The sequence below is a fragment of the Tasmannia lanceolata genome, unplaced genomic scaffold (assembly GCF_043159265.1).
Source record: "Tasmannia lanceolata isolate RefF3 unplaced genomic scaffold, GAP_Taslan_0.1 ptg000015l, whole genome shotgun sequence".
In the NCBI taxonomy this organism is placed as follows: Eukaryota; Viridiplantae; Streptophyta; class Magnoliopsida; order Canellales; family Winteraceae; genus Tasmannia; species Tasmannia lanceolata.
Window position 1 is genome coordinate 6,388,373 of NW_027518692.1, and position 25,682 is coordinate 6,414,054.

At 41.3% G+C, this 25,682-nt stretch overlaps 1 protein-coding gene across 1 annotated transcript; it reads right to left on the reverse strand.

Annotated features, from left to right (window-relative positions):
- Positions 1–1,889: 1,889 nt before the first annotated feature.
- On the reverse strand, positions 1,890–2,384 carry LOC143891673 (uncharacterized). The gene has a single exon (XM_077396217.1). The coding sequence runs from the start codon at positions 2,382–2,384 to the stop codon at positions 1,890–1,892; it is 495 nt and encodes a 164-aa protein (XP_077252332.1).
- Between the last annotated feature and the right edge of the window lie 23,298 nt (positions 2,385–25,682).

The following is a 25,682-nucleotide window of genomic DNA, read 5'->3' on the forward strand; positions in this document are numbered from 1 at the left end:
CCGGAGGAAACAGATATATCGGAGCGAGGGTTTCGGATTTTCTCTCTCGCTGATTTGGGGAAAAAAATCAGATCTCTTCTTTTTTTTTTCTTTTTTTTCAAACACAAAGCTTATGCTGGTATTTATACGGAATTTTGGGGGACTGATATTGGCACTCCAACTTTTGATGAGCGCACGGTTGCGCAAAGAAATGATAGGTGCGCGATTTTGCTCGTCCTATATGGCTAAATTCAGCCCTCCCCAGGATAAACTCACTCCCCCCTTTTTCTGGTTTATACTAAGGCATTCCCTCGGCTCGTTTACCAGGCAAATGTGCTCGGATTTCGACGAAAATTTACAAGGACCTAACTGGGACCTTGACCTAGCTAAGGGTGAAGTTTGGGATCCTAGCTGATTGATTTGGTTGGGTTTTTGCTCAAACTCGGGAACCTCAAGGTACGGTCAAAATGGGGTGTCTACAGTTTCTTATTTTAGAAAATTTATAAAAATCCATCTTTTAGACATAGGAAAACCCTAGAGATTGTGTCAAGGAGCTTTTAGCCATATTTTGAGATGATGATGAGATTGTATGGAATTTTAGATTTAGTTGATAAAGGATAGAGATGGAAAAAATAGAAAGTTTCTTATTACAGAAACTTTATAAAACATCCATCTTTTAGACTTATGAAACCCTAGAGATGTTGTCAACGAGCTTTTAGCCAAGTTTTGGGATGAGAATGAGAGGGTATTAAATCTTAGATTTAGTTGATAAATGATGGAAATTGTTAAAATAGAAAGTTTCTTATTTTAGAAACTTTATAAACATCCTTCATTTAGACATAGAAGAACCTAGAGACGGTGTCAAGGAGCTTTTAGCCGTGTTTTGGGATGAGGATAAGATGATATTGAATCTTAGATTTAGTTGATTAAGGACGGAGATTGAAATGATAGAAAGTTTCTTATTTTAGAAACTTTGTAAAACATCCATCTTTTAGACATAGGAAACCCTAGAAATGATGTCAACGAGCTTTAAGCCAAGTTTTTGGATAAGAAGTCGAGGTACTGAATCTTAGATAGATTTAGTTGATGAAGGACGGAGGTTGAAAAATTAAAAAGTTTCTTATTTTCGAAACTTTAAAAAACTTCAATCTTTTAGACATATGAAACCCTAGAGATGGTGTTAAGGTGCTTTTAGCCAAGTTTCGAGATAATGATGAGATGGTATTGAATAGTAGAATAAGTTGGTGAGGGATGGAGATTGAAAAATAGAAAGTTCCGGAAATAAAAGGTGACAACCCAAGAGAGGGGTGAATCCACCTCTGGTTCGATCTCATGAATCTGCAAACTCAAGTACTCATCTGGCAGCTCCATATCAAAAAATATCTCAAACCCCGGCAGCTCTTGCCCTGTTAGCTCATCAACCCACGGCTCTGCGAACCCACAGAATGCAAAGTCATCTCCCTCTCTGCGGTACTTACCATTTCTGATCAGACTAAATGATTTCATCGGTAGCCCTAGACCCTGGCGACGGAGCTCGGACCATTTCCGCATGTAATTTCTCATTTCTTTAATCTCATCGCGAGAAGGTTCATATCCGAGTCCGAACAACCCTTTATTCTTTCTCATTACAGGCCATTCGACTATCCCCTGATGATTGCGACCCAGACCTGCACCGGGAAGGTACCCCATTTACGCATCATCTTTACAATCCGGGGATTAGTGCTGGTGAGGAACAAGATCTCTTCATTCTTTGCTTTCTCAAATGATATGGTTGTGACCTCTACAGAGAACCCGGTCAGACTAACATCACCTTTCTTTTCTGAGGCACCCTCTTGCGAAATTTGGCCTACCTCTAAATCAGGATCACCCTTGACTGTTATCACCCTGTTGTTTCTGATGAACTTCAGCTTCTAGTGCAGTGAAGAAGGGATAACTCGAACCTTATGGAGCCAAGGTCGGCCAAGCAAGAGAAGGAAAGAAGCTTTGATATCGAGCACTTGGAACTCTACTTCAAAGATTTCTCCTCCTATCAGAATTTTGGTTGCTACTGTTCCAATAACATCACGTCTCGTACCGTCATACGCCAAAATTCCTTGCTCAGAAGGGATAAAGTCATTCGGCCCAAATCCCAGGACAGTAGCAGTGGCTAACGGACATACGTTCAGTGCGGACCCGTTGTCAACTAATACATCTGGGACCTTCTTACCGTTATAGATAACAGTGATTTTCAATGGACGTGTATGATTGCAACCCTCAGATGTCAGATCTTCATCAGTGAAAGAAAGAGTCTTGGACACCCTAGCCATTGCTACTAAACCAGCCAGCTCGTCAGATGTAATATCTACAGATACCTGTGCAGCATTCAACTCTCTTAGTACAACTTGACGGTGCTTTGGGGAAGCCATAAGCAAACCCTAAATTGAAATGTTAGCCTGGGTCTTTTTAAGTTGACGTAAAAGATTCTCATCCTCTTCTTCGCAACCTGGCTTGCTCAGCTTCTGCGCTTCTGCGGCCTTTACCACTTCAGCTGGGTTCTCAGCTCTTAACTCAGCGGGTTTGAAAATTCGCCCACCTCGAGTAACATGGCGGACTTCGTCACATTGATCGTTCAAAAAATCAAAGTCATCGTCATCAAAGCTAAGAACATATGGAGCCGCATCTCGGACTTCCTCTTCATCACATTGAAGAATATAAGGACCAACAGAGGACTCGGCATAGTCATCTTCATCTCCACCAAGTACATAAGGCTTCTCTTCCTCTACTTCTTCAACTTCCTCGCCAAATGCCAAGACAGTCGGTGAATCGGAAGCGATAACACAAATCAAGGAAGCAGGGTCAAGAATATGATCTTCAGTAAAGATCACCCCAATTGTAGATGGGGGGCGGGCAGCATGAGCTGGTAATGGATTCCGGGTAGTGCTCGGCATAAATACAGCAATTTTTTCGCTTCTATCATATCCTGAATTTTATGCCTCAAGGCCATGTAGTTATCTGTTAGGTGCCCTACTCCTTGATGATATGCACAATGCTGATCTTCATGCCAATATCTGGGGAGAATAGGTGGCGGAGGTCTCGGTTCTAAGAGAGTTATCTTTTTGTCTCTTAGTAACTTCTTGAGAGCGACAGATAAAGGGTAAGGTAGCGGATCAAAATGCCTTGGCGCTTTCCTCGCTGGCTGCTCTGTTTCTGCTACAACTCTTCTCATAGGGCGTGCAGCAACCACATTGTTAACTTCAGGCTTTGAAACTACCATTGGCTTCTTTCCATTCCGCGGATCAAAAGATGACTTCGCCAGAGAACCCTTCAGTAACGCATCTTCAGTTATGGTTCCTGTTCTGATCAAGTGATTGAAATCACAATAATACTGCGTCGCCATGAAGTGGTAATACTGCGGAGATAAATTCTTGACCACAATTTTGATCTGATCTTCTTCAGAAGGGCGGCTAGTCATCTGGGCCGCTTTTCTCCTCCATCTTCTTACAAAAGATGTAAATGTTTCCTGAGGTCCTTGCTTTATCGCTTTCAGATCCCTCTTCGTAACTTCTATCCCTTCTTCCATCGAGAATTGCTCAACAAATTTGTTGGCAATTTCGTCTAAAGTTCCGAGTTCTTCGGGTTTCAGATGAAGGAACCACTTCTTAGCTACTCCTGTCAGAGACATCGGAAATACCTTAGCGATCTGCTCCAGAGACAGCCCATACCCTTCTAAATTTGAAATGAACGACCTTAGATGACTCCATGGGCACCCCGTTCCATCATATCTATCAAAGTCTGGCATTCTGAATTTTGGAGGAAGGGTGACACCAGGGAAAAGGGAAAAATCAGACATATTGATCTTCTTTGGGCCCTTAACTTGCATGCTTTCTACTTGTTAGGTCAATTTTTCCACTTTATCAACCAACTTCTTCTCCTTGCCTGGCTTGACTGATTGCGGGAGACAGTTCTCCTCTACATACTGCTCGTCATAGAAATCATCCTCGGGGGAGATGACAGACCGAACAAAGCCTGGAATCACATTGGGAGGATTTTGGATGACAGGTGCCTTCGAGGTAGCGGCTTTCTCGCTCTTCAACTGAGTAACCTCTTCCTTTAGGGAAGATACCTCTCTTGTAAGATTCATCATCATGTCCCTCATTTCAGCTAACATCTCATTTGACTCGGCCATTGGATTAAGACGAGGGGGGCCAAGTGGAAACACAGCTGGTGAGATAGGTGAAGAAGATCTACGACTTAGTCTCGACGTAGAAGATTGTCGGGACCAAGTAGGCTGCGAAATGGTAACTTTTTTCGAAGCAATGGCTTTTGCTTAACTCAGACTCATGAAATGGAAGTAAGAACACTAATTTAAATTAAGATAATCAGAAAGAATGTTATGCACAAATTGAAACAAGATGTAGTACAAACACATCTCTCCCCTAGGTAAGGACCAGCAGTACAACAATTGTAAGAAGGGTCATGACGGCCCATCAAACCTAAACGGATAACCATCACCCTTAGGGTGTTTCAGATAAAAACCGGCAGCATAACGGCCTTACAAAAAGGATCATGGCATGGTAAACTCATGGTTTATCACTAACCCTAAAGAATAGTGGTCACACTCAATATTCTGGGCAAAATCCGGCAGCATAACGACTGTTCAAGGAGATGTGGTAAGGTAAGCACATGGTTTATCAATAACCCTAAAGGATAATGGTTACGCTTAAGGTTTTGGAGAAAATCTGACAGCATAACGACTGTACAATGAGGGTCTCGGCAACCAAGCATAAAGAGTATGCTGATAAGGTCAAGATGAAACAGGGCTCTCAGCAAGAACACACACTCTGGTAGTGATAATGGCAAAGTAGACTCATAATCGACATGCGGAGCGATCGGATCAAGATCAATCAAAGGATCAAGCTCAGGGAAGATAGATCATGGTTATAAAGATAATGATGTGAAACCAATGATCTGATCATAATCCAAAAGACGGATGGATAGAAAAAATAGATTAGATTAGGAAAGAAAACCTAACTATGAAGCAAGCCCTAATCTAGTAATAAATATATATACATATATATATATATATATATATATATACACATCCTAACCAGGGGCACCAATCCTAAATATTATCTTGCAGAGTCAAGACACTTGACTCAAGACAGACATGTGAGTGTACTAGGACCGCGTCTATAGCCACATAAAGTGAGCTATCCTAGTCTAAAAAATAGGATAAGGTCCCTAACTCTAGGCTCCACATGTGTAAGCAACACATATGTTCGTCCCTAAATGCAAACAAAAGGGCCATGCAATATATAGAGAGAGTAATGTCGCGAGGTCCACCTGGCCGGGTGCATAGTTACTTGTATGCTGTGACTATCGCCCAGCATACGAACTATGTCCGTTTTACACACAAGGTGTCAGGTGTTGAGATACTACTGGTGCGGTGGCACTAGAAGGCGGGTATAGCCCTCACGGCTCCTACTTATAGTATCTCTCCGAGAGTAACCTGATAGTATATCCACAGCAGAAAAGTAACAACAAAACAGATAATATATGAAAGGGATGAAAGTGAGTGTGTGAGCCCTCGTTTTATTTTGTATCTATTTGGTGCCCCTGGCATTCTAACGGAAAATGTTCCCATTTAAAATGATTTTAGTCCAAAAAAATTTTCAAAATTAGTAAAAATTGCATTTTTACAGAGTTAGGCAATGTTCCAAATTCCCCAGCAGAGTTGCCAACCTGTGGACCCCGATCCCGAGGACGGTTGGGCGAAGGACACGAGATCCCGCGTCGGTCCTCTAAGATCTCCACAATGTGAAGGAGAGCTCTACCAAGGAACTCTCGAAATGATGCCACTTACAGCATGGGTGGCGATGTAAATGAGATACCTCTCGTTTCAAGGACCAGCCCGGAACCAAGATGTACCTATAACAAAGAAGAGTCGCCATCCAAGGAAGTAGGCCCTGGATCCCATGAAATACTCTGTTGCAACGGATAACCAGAGATACAAGAGTCCGTGCCTGATGACGAATGGGGAAGGTGCTAAGCGCCCCCAATTCGCCCAAGTGCAAGCACCTAGTCTCTTATGTCATTTTTAATTAATTTTGAAGAGTTTTGGGCTAAAATCATGTGAAATGGGAACGAGTATCCCAGAGAAAACGTCTATCTAAGCATGCATGACCCGGGGATGGGCAAAAGAAGATAAACATCCAAATCCTAACTCACCGCATCTACTCCTAACCCATCACATCTAGGAAAGCAATAACATCCGCATGCACAGCTACAGCTAAGCAAGTAATAGCAGATATGATAAGCAGAAAAGCAGAAATATCTACAGCTAGGCATGCGAAACTATTTTTTTTTTTTTTTTTATGATTAAGCTGGGGTTAGGCAAGACCCCTACCAGATATCATTAAAAATAAGGAAAAGATACATCAAGGGGGCCAAAAGTCCAGCCAAGGGGGAACATTCTCCCAAAAGGCTATCCACATAATGGCAAAAGAAAAACAAGAAAAACAACCTAAACAGGCAAACATTGGAAACAGGGATCAGTTTTTCATTCTCTGGTACATGGTTTGCTCTCTGTCAGATTTGACAACAGCAAGGAGATCATCAGGAACTCTCGTCTGAAAGGTGGAATGTCCTTTAAAGGGGCATTCTCTCTTGGATAATAAGTCCGCTGCCATATTCCCCTCTCTCCAGATGTGGGATATTCTCCACGTCATTCCTGCCAGCTCACTCCAGGCTCTATTGATAGCTGGGATTTTTCTCCACGGAGGAGAGGAAATTTTGTTAAAAGAGTTTACAGCAAAGGTAGAGTCAGCTTCTATCCAAAGAGAAGTGATACCCAGACTTTTTGCAACAGCCACTCCTTCGCATATAGCTTGAATCTCCAAGGCGAAAATCTCTTCCCCATCAGTATTTTTAGAGAAAAATTGGATTATTTCACCATCATTGTTTCTAATTATTCCTCCAATCCCTCCTCCATCATCAGTTAAAGAAGCATCAGTGTTAAGTTTGAATTCTCCCACAGCAGGGGGAACCCAACAGCAGAATTTTAGGTCTTTCTCCTGAACAGAAATCGTGAAGCCAAAGTGGTGTGCGACAGCAGCCGTGTGCACTTCTTTACTGTCCCTGAGATTGAGGCTGCTAACTCTTGTCTTTACATCATCAAGAATCATACGGAGGATTTTGATCTTATGATTTGATTTATTTTCAAAAATTCTCAGGTTTCTCTCCCCCCATAACCTGTAGATGGCAGAAGCAAATGCAATTTTCATGGCCATGGAACTTTGAGACTTACCTCTACAATGAGTTCGTAACCACTCTTCTTCTTCCTGGATAGTTTTCTTCGGTTTTCTTCGAGATCCATACCGCCACAAAATGGACCTCCAGACCCAAGCTGAGAATCCACATCTGAAGAATAAGTAATTAATTGTCTCCTTTTCTGATTTGTAGAGAGGACACCCTTCATCCATCACTCTATTCCTAAATATCTGGTGATCTCTAGTAAGCAGTTTCTTGTGTAGAGCTTTCCAAGCAGATAACGCTTGCCTTGGTATGTGACCTGTAAACCAAACTGAAGGAGCCCATGGGGTATCCACCTTATGCTTCCTGATAGCGTTCCAAGCACTACTAACAGAGAAATAGCCATCAGTACTAGGCTTCCAGATTACTCTGTTTTCATCGTCCTCCTGAAAAAGAGACTTTTTGCAAAATAGCTTTTTCCTGTATGGGAGATGATTTATTTCGAAATGATTTGATTCAGGACTCCATCCGGATGCCAGGGTTGAGTCCATAGATCAATTTCAGCTTCGATCCCAACTAAGTAACAAATCTTATCTTTGAGGGTATCTCGAGCTCGAAGAATGCTCCGGAAAGCCCAAGACGGTTTGGAGGGAACCTTCATGGACCAACTAAACGCACAAGGAATAAGCAAGCTGAAAGTAAACACACAAGGAACCAAAGACAAACACACGATAAACTAAAAGATGCGAGGAAAGAAAGGAATCAGAAAATAGACGGTATGCGCAAACCCAACATGCCAGGGAAAAGAAAATGGGACATACGATAGAATCAGGGAGCGATTCTAAAGGAATCGAGTTCAGTGATCCTGATCCGCTAAAGATCGGACAAGTCTCGCAATCATCATAGCCTATCGCGGGCTCAGCGAGGACAATCCCTATAAAGGGGTCACACTACGTCGTCGCCTATCCCAAGACCCGATAAAACGTTGGAAAATCGATAAAACCGGCAAACCACGATCAAAATCGAAAATGAAATGAAAAGAAGGCTCCGAGTGACCTGGCAATCATCATCCTCGCCCGTTTTGGTTTTTGTATTTTTGGGAAAAGCTTGAAAGATATTTTTAGATGCTGAAATGATTTTTTTTAAGGGTTTAAATGATTTTATTGAAAAAGTTTGACTGAACTTGGGACGAAAACCCCAAGCTGCCTACGTACCCTGTAGAAAGGGATCAAGCCAACGTAGTTCGAACAGCTTTTCGAAAAACGCTTCGAGTGTTTTTTGATGTTTTTTGGATTTTTGTTATTTGATTTTTATGTATTTTTATCCCTTTTGATTGAAAGGGGGTTTTGGCTCAAGAGGCTGTCGTCCGTCATCGCCTTAAACCGACGATTGTTCCCAAAAATGATCGGGATCCCGAAACGCAAGGAGAATCCCAAGGAACATGTGAAAAGATGAACCCGAAGAAGGGAAGAAGTGAATCCCTAACCCTGCAGAAAATGATCATCTCAGAGAGGAAGGAATCCTTAAGCCCTGTAAGAAAGGATGGCCTCCAAGAAGGGAAAATCCCTAAGCCCATGAGAAATGAAGAGATAGGCAAAGAGACATGAAGGGCAACGGGGTGGCTCAAGAAACATTCCGTCATCGCCCTAGCCCGAGAAGGAGTTTCCGAAAAGGCGATAGAAATCCTAAAGAACCGAAGGAGACCTCGAACACAGATAATAACTTCCAATACTACTAGACATAGAACCGGAGGACATGTACATGATGGCAAAAGTTAGCAAATTAGAGTAGGCATGAGAATACACATCCAAAAAGAGACAGGTACATGGTAGTATAAATGGTTTTCTCATCTTAACAATTTAAAGACAAAAGTATTATGACTTCAAAGAATAGAGCCTCAAATCACAATCGGCACATCTAAGATGGCCCAAGAAAACTCAAATAAATGTTCGACACTTAGAGGCTTTTAATCAAACAGATTATGGACATACATAAAGCACACACCAATCATTTGTTGTTTTCCAAGACCAAAACAAAATAACGTGGAATTAAGACCATCAAAAATGAAAGAAACAGAAAGAGAAATAGAGAGTACCAAAAATGAAATGAAGGAAGAGATTGGGAGAATTACTTGAAATTGGAGCCTTGTAGGTTCAAGATTTTGCTCCTCCTTTCTTCTTCTTCTTCTGATTTGGGCAAAGGCGGCGGATCGGGGCGAAATTGCCAGAGATGATGACGAATCGAATTTGGGGCGCAGATCAACGGAGAGTGGGATCGTGGCTGTAAATGGAAGAAAACCCAAGTGGGTTTGATGGGTAAAAGAAAATGGTGGTAGGGTCGGTGGCCGGAGCAAATGGCTGGCAAGAACGAGGCCGAAGAAGACAACCCCCAACCTCTCTCTCTATATGTATATATATATATATATATATATATATATATATATATATCTCTATCTCTCTCTCTCTCTCTCTCTCTCTCTCTCTCTCTCTCTCTCTGTTTTTCCCCTTTTTTTTGAAAATGGGGGGTGGCGGTGGTGGAGGGGAAGATCGGCCGGCCGGATTTCGGGTGGAGGCGACGGGGAGGTTGGGGAAGATGATCGGCTTTCCCCTCTTTCTCTCTCTCTGGATTTTCTCTCTGTCTCTTTTTTTTTATGAAAAGGAGAAGGGGTTTAAGGGTTATGGATTTGGGTTTTCGAAGTCGGTTTGGGGTGGAAATGGGTTGCGGTTTTGGAGGTGGGGGTTGGAGAAGATGAGGGTGGAAGAGGGTTTTCGAAATGGGTTTGGGGTGGTCGGTGGTGGTTGGTGGTGGCTAGAGGTTGAAGATGGTGGTGGTGATCGGGTATGGGGTAGTGGAGAGGGTTTGGAAAATCTGCAATGGGGTTGAGAACGGTGGTGAATAGAGGCGGTGGTGGTGGTGGTTTAATGGAGTTGCAGAGTGGTGGTGGCTGTTTTGATGGATTCGGTTTTTTTTTGAGAAATGGGTTTAGGGTTGTAAGAAAAAAAGCTAAAGGTGAAGATGGGTTTCGGTTTTGGGGGTTGAGGAAGGTGAAGATGGAGGAGGGTTTTGTGAAGGGTGGTGTTGGGGTGGAGAGGGAGGTGGAGGATGGCGGTGGGTATGGGTTTCGGGTTTGGGGTTGAGGATGGTGGCTTGTGTGGTGGAGATGGGTTTTGAGGGGTGGTGGTGATTGGGTGGTGCGGTTTTGGAGGTGGGTCGAAGAGGAAGAGGGTTTGGGGGTGGTGGTTGGAGGCGGTGGTCGAAGGAGGAGAAGATGAGGGTGGCTACAAATCCTCTCTTTTTTTTTCTTTTTTCTCTCTGCTCTCCTCTTCCCAAAAAAAAAAAATCCCCCTCTGAAAACCCTAATTCGATCCTCTTTTAAAGGGGAAATGGCCTTTTTGCCCCTGCTCCCTTTTATCTTTTGAAATGGTATCAGCACTACCATATTTTAAGCCCTCTTGTCTTGCCTAACTTGTACCACTATGTCTCGATATTCCCACCATCTCAACTTGTCTTTTCTCAACTTCTTTGTCCATTTTCTTTGAAAATTTGTAGAGAAGCACTCAGAAACAACAAGCATTCACAGGTCACACAATTAAGCCTCGGCACTCGGAAATAAAGGGGGGGCAGAACCAAAGCTCCGGGATATTTAGTAAATTTTGTAAATTTCGGGGAATCATTTGGGCTCACAAAGGTTTCGACAATAATCTGCCAATGAAGATTTGTCGGGGTCTTTTGCATTTTGGGTTCGGCTCTTCAATTTTTAAAGTTGAAGTGTGGCTTTAGGACATCAGGGAATTGTTTTTGAGACCCAAGGGTTTAGGAACTTTACTCGATTTCAGGATTTTTATTCCATTTTGGGAATTAGGGTCTGGTCAAAATGGGGTGTCTACAAGTATAAAAATTATTTTGAAAACCTTTTGAAAGTGCATTTTATATAAAATCAAGAGGACTCCAAATACATTCTAAAAATAAGAACCTTGAGTCTTCTTGGAATGTCTTGGCTCCTTTGCACTTTCTTGAACTTATTCGGCTTGAGTGAACATTTTGACGTTATCTTGGCTCTTGTGACATCCTCCAATCTTCACTGCATGTTGTGAGGTGCATGAGGTATCACCAATGACTTGTTCAACTCCAAGCTTCTTCTTGACACTTGCTTAGGAACTTGTGGGATCTTCATGATGAGCTTCTTTACTTGAGCATCTTCAAATGAGGATGACTCCAAAGTAGGTGCAAGCTCTTGGTTCATTTGATCCTTGATCCACAAGTCATGTGTTGTGTTGAGTTGTGTAGTGGCGATATAGCATATCAAATTCCTATGTAAAGCACAACATCTCAAAGCAACACATTAGTCTGACAATGCTAATCAATTTGTGTTTGCTAGTATCAAAACAAGAAGGTAAGGTGAATGATTGAACCCATGTGCACCCTTAGGCTTACTTTCACCCCCTTTTTTATGATGACAAACAAATTGATTAGGGAGGTAGGAGATATCATGATAATAGATATTAAACATGAATATGATATACACAATGGAGCATAGCTCCCCCTCACTATATGCAGAAATATAATTAGTAACTGTAAAACATATGGTGCATATACAATTGGACTAACTAATCAATTCCCAAAATTCTCCCCCTTTTGGCAACAGCAAAAAGGTAGGAATAAATAAGTGAAAGTACAAGTGGGGTGTCAAGAGGAATTGTCTGGGTAAGATGCATTCAAAGAAAGGCTGGAATCCAATCGTAAACAAATCCTCTCTCATTCAGGAAAAATCTATTTTACAAAAGTCATTTTTTCAGGAGGACGATGAAAACAGAGCAATCTGGAAGCCTAGTATTGATGGATATTTCTCTGTTAGAAGTGCTTGGAACTCTATCAGGAAGCATAAAGTGGATACCCCGTGGGCCTCTTCAGTCTGGTTTATGGGTCATTTACCAAGGCAAGCGTTATCTGCTTGGAAAGTTCTTCACAAGAAGCTGCTTACTAGTGTGGACCCCGATCTGAGAGAGGGGCGGGGGATGAGCCCCCACTCGATAGTCTCAGGATCATCCACGTGAATGGAGAGCTCTACTAAGGAACTCTCGAAAGAAGTGCCTCTCACAGCATGAGTGGCGATAAAAGGGGACTAGCCCAGATTCGAGGCGTACCTTAAACAAAGAAGAGTCGTCATCCAAGAAAGTGGGCCCAGGATCCCATACTATGCTCTGTTGCAACAGATAACCAGAGATATAAAAGAAGGTTCGTGCTTGGTTACGAATTTGGAAGGTTCGAAGAGCGCCTCGTCCGCCCAAGTGCAAACACCTGGTCTCTTATGCCATTTATTATTAATTTTGAAGAGTTTTGGGCTAAAGTCATATGAAATGGGAACACATATCTCCGAGAAGACGTCTATCTAATCATGCATGTCTCGGACAAATAATAAGCACACACAAAATAGATGAAAGAAGTGTCGCCTAAGAATATCTATGTTATGAGTGTCATACATAATTGGTGTCTGAGTTCTGGTGTGCAAACACATGCATGCTACAGCTAAAGGTATAGGATCTGTACATGAAAGTAAGAAAACACAGCAAAACACACAACACAATTCAATTCTATACATGACTGGACAAGATGAATCCTAAAACTCTAATGCGACTTGACTCGGACCAAGATGGCCGTCCATCCCAGCTGTTCTACATATCCCGGCCTCGAGAAGAATCAGAGTCAATATAGTTCGATGACCTATTCTAAACTACAATGCCTAAACATCTAGAACCGCTATCTTAGACTCGATCCACTAGACTCGACTGATTTTTAAAGCTTTTTGTACGATTGCTTAAGTTCAGGTGAATTGTAATTTTTAGGACTCTCTATATGCCCTAACTAATGCAAGTTGATTAGCCTTAAGCTAATGCAGGTAGGCCCTACATCCTATGTGTAACTAAGCTGTGCATCCTAAGGAAAACCATGGGCTGACTATATGCTTCCTAGTCTAGCCATCAGTCGACTAAATGTCTAACTGATCAACTTGAGGCCTCCTAACTCTAAGGACACTCACACGACAGGACACACCATATCAATACAAATCAGGACAGCCTCCTAACTCTAAAACACCCCAAATATCTAGGACAGACTCGTAACTCTAGGGGAAGATCTTTTTGAAAAGGTTTTGAATAATTTTTGTATTTTTTGAAAGTTTGAAATATTTATTTTTAAAGGTTTGGCTGGACTTGGGATATGGATCCTAAGCTGCACTACGTACCTTGTGGAAGGGATCAAGCCAACGTAGTTCGGAAACAGACTTTCCTAGTACGCTCTTAAGACTCAAGATTTTTGAGATTTTTTATTTTTAGATGTTTTTTGAATTTTCAAGTGTTTTTTACTCAAGGGGACAAAATCCTAACATCATAAGGGAAGGATAGACTCCTGATATCCCGCAAAGGTTGGACAGCATCCTATGCTTTGCGGGGGAAAAAGACAGAATCACGACTCGGCAAAGGTTGGACAGCATCCTATACGTTGCAAGAGCGGATAAAAATCACATGACTTGATGAGAGGTTGGATGGAATCCTAACCCCTATGATGATAGGACAGACTCCTGAAAGAAGGACTGACTCTGAGAAGGGCTCTAATGAGACATGACATGTCTCCTAAAATAAAATGATAAGTAGGGCCAATGAGACAAAGCCTGTCTCCAAAAGATTTGATTTTCTGCCCAGACATAGCCTGTCTCCTAAAAGAGGGCTCTAGATAGCTCTTTCATTGCCCTTGCAATGAATGGGTTTCTGATGTCTAAAAGGTGTCTAAAGGCTGAACTAGGCTTTTCCTATAGAAGGAGAAGGAAGAGAGAGGGTAGTATTATAAACCGATAGATCCCTCTAAGGATGGGCTTGGGCTAACGCCTTCATCGCCCTTGCAATGAGAAGGCCACTAGTGTCTTAGTTTCATACCTAAAGACTTGGAATGCCCTCTAAAGAGAAGAAGAAGAGGAAGAATGCTATACGGACTAAACTTTGACGATCTGAGTAGCTAATTTGGGCTGAAACAGAGTCGTTTCAGCAAAAATATCCTTCACCACTGTCTCGAGTGATTGATTCGAAAGTGGACCCTTCTTCTTCTCCAATTCTAGAAAGTCTTCTCTATTTCATTCCTCTTCTAATCCCAAAATAAAAAAATGATAGAGGGAGATGGACTAATATGATAAGAGAATGGTATTGGAAATGGAATCGACAGCTAGGGATTAAATGGCAAAAAGAAAAATAATGAAATCAGTGATGATAGGTAGAGGAAACGCCCACTAAAGAAGATAGGCTGAAATGAACCCTTGAATGTATGGGAATTGCAAGAGAGATTCATCATCTAAGATGGCTACTCGGAAATGGCTACCGGCGAGAAGATTGGTTGAAGAAAATGAAATCTTGGCAAAGAAAATGTGATCTCTCTGGAGAAGGCGAAGTAAAAAAATTGGAATAAGAAAGCAGATTTCATCCTAGATTCTCATCATGGGTGAACACTAACCTAGAAATCTAATGTGGAAATCCAAGACTCTGACTTATGCCTTTATAAAGTTCACTTATGAATGATAGAATGAAAAATACAATGGCCACAAGTTCACTCCAGCGAAAGACATGAGAATTTGTTCAGTTAAATGAGCTTGTCCAACAAAAACTCTTACAAACATATATAAGTTGTACCATGAATGAAGGGGACAAAATTTAGGCCAAATACTGATTTGATCGCAAGAAATTGTACCAATAGCCAAGCCTAAGATCTTTCAAAAGAATATCGCAGATACATGAAAGAACTGGATCAAACAAGCTCGTAATAAGCCATGACATATAGACAGCGAGTTGAAATTAAGGCAATGACCCTCATAGATCAATTAAACAAAGAAAGACTAAGTGACTCCAGAGCAGTTTCACCAATTCCTCGCGCATTCCCGCAATAGCCACAAAGCCATTTTGAACATAACTAGAAATATTACAATCCAAATCTCAGAAAATCCAGTGAAGACTTCCTTTCACAGTAGTTTTTCTCTCTTCTTTTTTTTTAAATCAAATTATTAGGAACATCCATTAAAACAACGAAACCAGATTCCTATTCAAATCTACCCAAATACAATCAACTGAAACATAAACTTTGTATCAAAAAAATAAAAAATCACACAGGAAAGCTAACATCGAGAGAAAACATAATTTAAATTTCCAGTACCAAGCATAAGCATTGAAAGTATATAAAAAAAATGAGAAGAATTACGAAGGAAAATACCTTCTTTTAGTCAATTGTAGCTATGCTTTGGTCCAATTTACTCTGGTTCTTCCTCGATCAACAGTAAAAGAATAGGTTTGCAGCAAATTGAGGAGATCGTGATGGATTGCAAAGATCTGCAACGATTAGCAAAGGAAAATTGCTGGAAATTGGATGGATCAGATCAGATCTCATGAATATTGCCGGAAACAACACCCGTTAGAATCTCAGAGATAAGGATTTATAAGATCTAAACAATGGGGCTATAGTGATGACAATGACAAGATGCCGATCGAAAAACATGGAAGAATGGAGCTCGGATCTAGGGTTTCTATGGTTAAGGTTTCAAGAGGTATGAGATTAGAGATGAAGATGCTGGCCGGAAGCTAACCGGAGGTCGGCCGGAGAAGATGAGGAGATCTAGGGTTTAATACTTTAAATCTAGGGTTAAAAGGTTGAGGTAGGGTTTGAGTTGAGAAACAAATAGAGAAAAATGCAGAAATTAGCAAAAAGGAAAAGAGAATGGCTAGAAGAAGATGAATCGGCCGGAGCTTGACCGGAGCTATGCCGGAATCCGGTGAAATCTGGTTGGAGCTTGACCGGAGCTATGCCGGAATCCGGCATATTCGATCGGAGAAGACAATGATCGGTCGGATTGAGGCCGGAATAGATGAGGGATCTTGCAGAACACGATCTTTGGATTAGAGACAATAGCCAGCAGCAATCGGCTTCGGATTTGTCGGATCCTTGCCGGAAAAGATGATCGGGGGGAAGAAATAGGTTTTTCTCTCTCAGATCTCCCTCTCTCTTCTCTCTGTGAATATGAGAAAATGAGAATCCCCCTCCTTTTTTTTAAATTTTTTTTATACATAAATAGGGTTACCACTATTGGCACCCCAAATTGATGAAGCGCGCGGTTGCGCGATTTTTTGTAAGTGCAAAAACGACGCCTCGTCTTATTCGGAATAAATTTGCTCTGCTTTATTCTCACTGGATCTCCCCCCAAACCGGATAAATCACCCCCCTTTCTGCATTTGCATTACGACTTTGCCTGACTCGTTCGCTAGGCAAACGCGCTCGGATTTTGACGAAATTTTACAGGGACCTTGGTGGGACCCTACGCTAGCTTAGGGTGAAGTTTGGGACCCTAGTTGATTGATTTGGTTGGGTTTTGCTCAAAATTGGAAGGTTTAGGGCACGGTCAAAATGGGGTGTCTACAGATGCCCCTCTTTGGCAGAGCGTGCTTGTCACGCGAATGTCAAAGCTGAACGGACAGCACATTTTGACTGGCCCAAGATTAGAAAGTTTAAAATTTTTGATTTTTGATTTTCTTTTGAAAATGATACTCACAAAGTAAATGGGTGAAATAGCTTTTCACCGGACTCGGACTCTGCAAACGCTGGTGAGATAGCCTCTCTCCAATTCTTAACTCAGTACATATTGATGAGATAGCCTCTCTTGCAAAACATTAAAGGATAGATTTGATTGTGAATGATCTTGAAATTTAAAGATAAAATGAATCTGGATGCCGTGTGAAAACGGTCTTTGAATGCCGTGTGAAAACGGACTTGAATGCCATGTGGAAACGGACTTTGAATGCCATGTGAAAATGGACTTGAATGCCATGTGAAAATGGACTTGAAAACCATGTGAAAATGGACTTAAAATGACTTTGAATGCCGTGTGAAAACAGACTTAGAGTGCCATGTGAAAATGGACTTGAATGCCATGTGAAAATGGACTTGAAATGACTATGAATGCCGTGTGAAAACGGACTTTGAGTGCCATGTGAAAATGGACTTGAATGCCATGTGAAAATGGACTTGAAACAACTTTGAATGCCGTGTGAAAATGGACTTTGAGTGACTTGGATGCCGTGTGAAAACGGACTTGAAATGACTTGGATGCCGTGTGAAAACAGACTTAGAATGCCATGTGAAAACGGACTTTAATACCTTGAATGCCGTGTAAAAACGGACTAGAATACCTTGAATGCCGTGTGAAAACGGACTTGAATACCTTGAATGCCGTGTGAAAACGGACTTTGAATGCCGTGTGAAAACGGACTTGAATACCTTGAATGCCGTGTGAAAACGGGCTTGAATACCTTGAATGCCGTGTGAAAACGGACTTTGAATGCTGTGAATGTTGTGTGAAAACGGACTTTGAATGCCGTGAATGCCGTGTGGAAACGGACTTGAATACCTTGAATGTCGTGTGAAAACGGACTTTGAATGCCGTGTGAAAACGGACTTGGAATGACTTGAATGCCGTGTGAAAACGGACTTAGAATGACTTGAATGCCGTGTGAAAACGGACTTGAATGCCGTGTGGAAACGGGCTTTGAATGCCATGTGAAAATGGACTTTGAATGCCGTGTGAAAACGGTCTTTGAATGCCGTGTGAAAACGGACTTGACTGCGAATGAGTCAGAAGGTCAGAAATTTGCTTGGTTGCGAACGAACCGAAAAGCAAAGGGTTGACTTGACTGCGAAGGAGCCAAAGTCAGGGATACTGGCCTAGTTGCGAATGAACTATGAGACCAGATAATTGACTTGGTTGCGAATGAACCAGAAAGTCAAAAATTTGATTTGAGTTGCGAATGAGCTAAGAATTGGAAGATTGACTCGACTATAAATGATTCGAAGTCGAGGAGATTACCTTGATTAAGAATAAATCAAGAAATCAGCGAGAAACTTGGCAGCGAACGTGCCGACGAGTCTAAGATTTTGACCCGGTTGCGAATGAACCAAAAAGGTCGGAATGATGACTTGGTTGCGAATGAACCAGAAAGGTAATAACCTGACAAAGTCAGAAGTTAAAGGATTAATTCGATCACAGATTAATCGAAAAACTTGACTGCGAAAGTCAAAAAGCTCAGAGATCGACTCGGTTGCGAATGAACCAGAAAGTCGAGGATTGACCCGGTAGCGAATGAACCGAAAAGGTCGAAATGATGACTTGGTTGCACGAATGAACCAAAATATAATAACCTGACAGAATCAGAAGTTGAAGGATTATCTCGGTTACAGATTAACCAAAAAGTCGGGGATAGAAGCTTGACTGCGAATGAGTCAAATACTAAAGGATTGACTTGGTTACAGATTAACCAGAAAGTTGAAGATAAAAGCTTGACTGCGAATGAGTCAAAAGCTCAAAGGATTGACCTGGTTGTGAATGAACCGGAAGGTCGAGGATATGAGCGAGACTGCGAATGAGTCAAAGGCTCCAAGGATTGACCTGGTAGCGAATGAACCAGAAGGTCGAGGATATGAGCGAGACTGTGAATGAGTCAAAACTCAATGAAACAATGAGACAGACTCTCAATTGAAAGACGAGATAGACTCTCGATGAAATAGTTACCTCTTGCCGAGAACAAAGGGAGTGCGAGTTCTTTGCTGAGAACCGGACTCAGATAACTTGCTAGGATTTGGGTATTGACCTTTCTTTGACAGGTGAAAAGCATTATGCTGAAGTTTGAAGGCTGTGAGAGCAAATTCTAGACTCCGCTGGGGAAATTGATTTTCTTTTAAAGTTGACTCTTTTAAAAAGAGGGCTTATTTGAGGAGTTTAGAGATTTGGCTCGAGACGTGCTCGTATCTCTCATATCTTAACTTGTTGTAAACATTGGCACTGATTGCCTTTGTGTGCTTGATATCTTTTATGACGCAAGCCATAAAAGATGCCCCTAGTGTATTGTACTTCCATGACAAGAGTCTCAAGGAAAGTAGAACCAGGATAGGTAAGAAAATTTGAGTTTGCATGGGTTTTTTCTTTGGAATCAAGATAGGATGATGGCTGAACCAGAACAATTTCTTATTCCATTGACTATTATTTGAGGTTCTTTCCACGACTCACTACTTGAAACTTGACATCCTCAATGTTTCTGAACAAGATATTTCTCGCCTTTCTCTGATACCTAAACCAGGGTCTATTCACCTTCTTCTTCTTCTTTTTTACTTCAGAAGGTATACAGCCATTCTCCCAGTGCCAGACGACTTTGGACCTTGAAAGAAAAATGGATAAGAATGAGGAACAGATTTTCAAGACTCTATCAAAGAAGATGTACATTATTCAAGGGACTTGACTCACTTTTGATTCACCCTTAGACCTGATGTGTATTTTTAAATGGTAAGGCTAGCCGTTCTCAGAATAATTTTGAAAACCATGTCAAGAGGCACTAATTTCCTCCATTAGGATTTTTGTCATGGTTATTACCCCCTTTGGATTGCTCAGTTTCAATGCCCATAGTTTAGAAAGGAGTCAAAGTAAATCTTACTGACACTACTTGGATTCCAAGATCCTGCCCTGTGTAATGATTGCTTCTTCATCTCTTCGAGTCTCCTCTGGTGGAAACTCATGATTATTGCATTCCAGGTTTCTGGTCTAGCAAACCAGTTCCCTCAGCTTTTGCCTGGAATTCTCACATTATTCAAACGTCAGAGTTCTTCATAACCGAGGAAACTCCTTCCATGCTTATTAGCTCACTTTTTGTGGGAAGTCTTTGCCTCTTACTGGATTGCCTCTTCAATTTTCAAACCATCAGACCGTTACTCTCACTTTCGCATAAGCCAACCCTTTTGGTTGTTGACTTAGCAAACGCATGACTCTAGGCCGCCCTTTCGGGTTTTCAACCTAGTGGGTCTTCAGACTCTCGTTCTTTTCATTTATTTCTGTTTTTGTTTTCAATTGCCTTGAACCTTTGCTCGTTTCACCAAAAGAACTTTATAGGTAGGCTCGGGTTCAAAAGGTTTAGATATCAAAAGTTCAAATGATTTGGACCGAATCTGGTCTTGCCAGACTACCTACGTACCCCAAAAATGGAGGATCAGGTCCGCGTAGTTCGTTTTGGGGTTTATCAAAAAATGGTTTAGCTTTTTAGCTTCAAAATTTTCAAAGGGGAATGATTTAGCTTTTATCCCCAAGGATTTGACCGAACCTGAGTTGATCAAGTTGCCTACGTACCCCTGAAGAGGTGGGGATCAGGTCCACGTAATGCCCCTGGTTTATAATGTGGTTTTAAAGTGTTGGCTCAAAGGGTTTACAAAAGGATTTTTTTTTAAACATTGGGCTTTTGGCTATAACGCCTCAAACGCCCAAAGATGGCCTCCTGGTGTTTTGACATACAAGTTTTTTGAGAAATAAGGTTCAAAGGCTCTGAATATTCTTGTCAAGTACTCTGGCGGTACTCTTGGGCAAGACTTCCATCACAATGCTCCACTTGAATTTGCGCTTCTTGAATATCTTGAATTTATGCTCAAGATTATACAACTCTCGATAATCTCCAAATGTTGGAGACAATTCTGATATTCAATCTATCTCATAGACTCCATCACTTGGGTCTTTGATTTTTCTAAGATGTTGTCTTAGGGACACATTCCCTTCTCCTTCTGTCTTTCTTTCATATTCTTTTTTTTTTTTGCTTTTAGACATTAGGAATATCCTTACTCTTGAAGCATTCCACATCGGAATCTCATTGAAAACATGTAGCCGAAGTGCTCTTTTCAGGCTCGAATTGATGACTTCATTTTCTGAAAGTCTTCTCTAAACTTTTCATCAGCGCGACTGGATGTTTGATGTTCATCTCTCTCAAATTCTTGCTTTTTGACTGAGTGTCTAAAGTGAAAGGAGTCTTGCTTTGCACAACGGTAGAGCATTCACTCGGTTTATCCTTATAGGATCAAGCAAGACTACCTCAAACCCCTATAAACAGGTTTATCAATTCCTCGCTCTCCTCGGGAGATAAAGTTTTGCCAATCCATCTTTTCCGAATTTCGGATTTCAATACCACTATCAACAGCTTTGATTTCTTCTTTGAGTGGCTATGCTCGACGCTCTTCCTCTCGTTTGATCATGTTTCAGATCTCGAGGAGAATTTTGTCTGCATTCTCATCCGAGAAGGGTGTGTTTAATCATTTAAACATTAGATCTAAGAGTGAATCACAAGAATACTGATAATGCTAGAATCAAATCTTTATTTCAACAGAAATTTCAAGTACATTGATGACTCTCTTTTTCTTTTTCTTTTTTTGAGGCACCTCAATAGATTCTACATTGGATTTGACAAAAGACAACACATTGACTTTGAATGAACAAGACTGACAAACATGACCCTTTTCTCTTCGTTTTTTTTTTTACATCGACACAATAAGACTTACCAACTTTGAGAGAAGAAAGTTGGTGTACACTCAACGAAAGATAAACCTAACAAAACAGGACACTTCTTCGTCAGTAATGCACTGGCACTGAAAGTTTATGGGTAACACCCCTTACTCTATGACGTATGACTGGGGAGTCCAATCCTGGTACAGGTTCGTTGACCTGGCTGGGTGAAATGAAAGGAAACTGGTTCAACAAATGGGTGAAGTCAGTTAGGTCATGACTCCTGTCATGGAAATGACAAACACTAACTTTAGTATGAGGCAATCTCGTTGAATGTTATACACAAGTTGAAACAAGAGATAATACAAACACATCTCTCCCTTGGGTAAGAACCAACAGCATAACAATTGGAAGAAGGGTTATGGTAAGATAAACACATGACTCATCAACAATCCCAAAAGATGGCTATCACACTGAAAATGTGTTGGGTAAAATTCGGCAGCATGACGGCCACAAAAAGGGACCCCACAAGTCATCATAAGGGTATATGGATAAACTCGGTAGTATAGAACTCCCAGCAAGGATACTTGCACTCAAATGATGGTGGCCAGATAGGCTCATGAGTGAAAAACAGAATATGGTCATCAGAGGGATGTGAGGGACTGACCATGAATGACGACATTTAGAGATGGGTTGAATTTGCAACCAAAAGATCGAAGGATAGATCGTGACCATAAAAATGATGATTAGAAGCTATCGATCTGGTCATAATCTAAAAGAATGAATAGATAGGGATAATTGATTAGATTAGGAAGAAAAACCTAACAAAGAGGTAAACCCTAATCTAACAATGAAAAATACGGATCAATTTTAAAACCAAATCTAATGACTATCCACAGAATGGATAAAAAGAAAGAATTGATTAGATTAAGAAGGAAAACCTAACTAAGAAATAGGCCCTAATATAAATATATGGAATATGGATCAATGATACAAGGTATGAAGCAGATCTATGATCAAAAGATCAGAAAAATGACCATGGTCATAACGATGACAAGTAGAAGTCACCGACCAAATCTAAATCTCAATATGGCTGATTGGATTAGACAAGGAAATATTACAAAGGAGTAAGCCCTAATCTAATAATCAATAAATAGATATATATATATATATACACATATATATCTTAACCAAGGGCGCCAGCCCTAATTCTAATCTAGTGGAGTCGAGAGAGTCTCGACTCATGACAGACTCGTGAGTGTGCTAGGACTGCGCTGTAGCCACATAAGGTGAACTACAATAATCTATAGACGGGACAAGGCTCCTAAATCTAGGCTCCACATGTGTAAGCAACACATGTTCGTCCTTATATGAATGCAATATATATAAGCACATGCAGATCCTAATTGGGTTTCGCTAAGTCAGTAAATATATCCATATACATAATATATGTAAAAATGAAAGTAGAGCTCCGGACTCAATATATCGGGAACTATGCTTATGATCCATACTTAAAATGTATAACACAAGTACGCCTAGTGTTATACATAGTATGCTTCATTGCTCATCGGCTGCTGTAAACACAAGTACGCATAGTGTTTACGGCTGCAGCACCGGCGCATAGCTTGGTAATAGATACAACAATCCCATCCAGGTAAAGACATCCTAGATGGCATGTACTTGTGGACCCCGATCCCGAGGACGATGGGCGAGGGACACGAGATCCCACGCCGGTCCTCTAAGATCTCCACAATGTGAAGGAGAACCAAGGAACTCTCAAAATGATGCCACTCACAGCATGGCTGGCGATATAAATGAGATACCTCTCGATTCAAGGACTAGCCCGGAACCAAGGTGTACCTATAACAAAGAAGAGTCGCCATCTAAGGAAGTAGGCCTTGGATCCCATGAAATACTCTGTTGCAACGGATAACCAGAGATACAAAAGTCCGTGCCTGATGACGAATGGGGAAGGTGTTAAGCGCCCCCAATTCGCCCAAGTGCAAGCACCTGGTCTCTTATGCCATTTTTAATTAATTTTGAAGAGTTTTGGGCTAAAATCATGTGAAATGGGAACGAGTATCCCCAAGAAAACGTCTATCTAAGCATGCATGACCCGGGGATGGGCAAAAGAAAATAAACATCCAAATCCTAACTCACCGCATCTAATCCTGACACATCACATCTAGGAAAGCAGTAACATCCACACGCATAGCTATAGCTAAGCAGATAATCAAGATAAGATGAATAAATGTTACAACTAAGCAGGTGAGAGGACAGATAAGCACAGCAGTAAACTACCAAAGCAATAGAATAAACACACTAGCATGCGAGCATATGTAAGAGATAATGCTAAGAAAATAATAATCAATCTCATGCTAGGAAAGTAAGCAAGCTAACAGTAGCACATAAGAAGTCAAAGATAAACACACAATGAGCTAAAAGATACAGGAAAAGAAATGAATCAGAAAATCAACGGTACATGAGGACCAAGAATGCCAGGGAAAAGAAAAGGGAACATACGATAGGCTCAGGGAGCGATTCTAATGAATCAAGCTCAGCGATCCTGATCCGCCAAAGATCGGATAAGTCTCATGATCGTCATAGCCTATCGTTGGGCTCAACGAGGACAATCCCTGCGAAGGGGCCACGCTACGTCGTCGCCCGTCCCAAAACTCGATAAAACGTTGGAAAACCGATAAAACCGGAAAACCGCGATCAAAATCGGAAATGAAATGAAAGGAAGGCTCTGAGTGACCTGGTAATCATTCATCCTTGCCCATTTTGGTTTTTGGTATGAAAGGTTTGAAAGATTTTTTTTTTGTTTGAATGATTTTTTGAAGGGTTTAAATGATTTTATTGAAAAGTTTGACTGAACTTGGGATGAAGATCCCAAGCTGCCTACGTACCCTGTGAAAAGGGATCAAGCCAACGTAGTTTTAACAGCTTCTCGAAAAATGCTTTGAGTGTTTTTTTATGTTTTTTGGATTTTTGTTATTTGATTTTTATGTATTTTTTTATCCCTTTTGATTGAAAGGGGGTTTTGGCTCAGGAGGTTTCCGTCCGTCATCGCCTAAACCCGACGAGAGTGTTCCTGTAATCGAGGGAATCCTGAAGCTCGAAAAGGATCCCGAGGAACATAAGGAGAATGACTCTGAATGAAGAAGAAACCCGAGGGAAAGTCCCTATAATCGAAGGAATCCTCAAGCTCGAGTAGGATCCTAGGAACATGAGGAGAGTAGTCCCAAGAAGAAGACAAGGTGGAACCCCTGAATCCTATAAGAAATGATGACCTCAGAAAGAAGGGAAAACTCCTATACCCTGTAAGAATCCCACGAAGGGAAAGAGGATGTGAAGGGCAAAGGGTTGGCTCCAGAATCATTCTGTCATCGCCTGAACCCATCGAAACAATGTCGAAATTGATGGGATATCGGAGTCGGAGACGATCCCAAAACGCGAGAAGCGTGCAATCGTGAACACCAAGATGGATCCCAACAGACAAAGATCTCAAAAATTCTGATGGTACCGCGAATGTCGATGAAGGTCTCAAATACACTACAAAGACTCTGAATGGGACATTCCAACATTGGAATTACGAGCGTTGGATTCCTACGCCAGAGGCCGTATACCAAGGATAAGAATGGGATATAAAAGGAAAAGATCAGATGACAAATCCCCGAGCCTCTAATCAAGAAACAATGGCGAATATGGAACGAAATTTGATGATCCAGACCTTTCTCTTTAGCCTCCTATTGTAAACATATTATTTACATTCGCAACATTGAAGTCCAACATAAGAATAATTAGGACAAAGGTTAAGATCCGGACGAGGAATGAGACATTGTTCCCATCTTTCCCAAAGTTGTAGGATATTTACATCAAATGCTCACCAAGCGCTGAGTGTTTGGTCAATAATAAGTTGCCATCAATCTGGGCTTGGGTCTAGAGAATTCAAGCAACAATTGGGAGATTCAAGAACCTGTTCAATTCACAAAGCAAATGCGAAGCTTGAATAAATGGCAGCTCAGGCCAGACACTTGACTAAGAATTATGGACAATATACCATTCTTGAAAGAGTTCTTAGTAAAAGTGATTCCCCGACCTGTTATGGCTCATACAACCCAAAATTATCTTGACTAAGAAT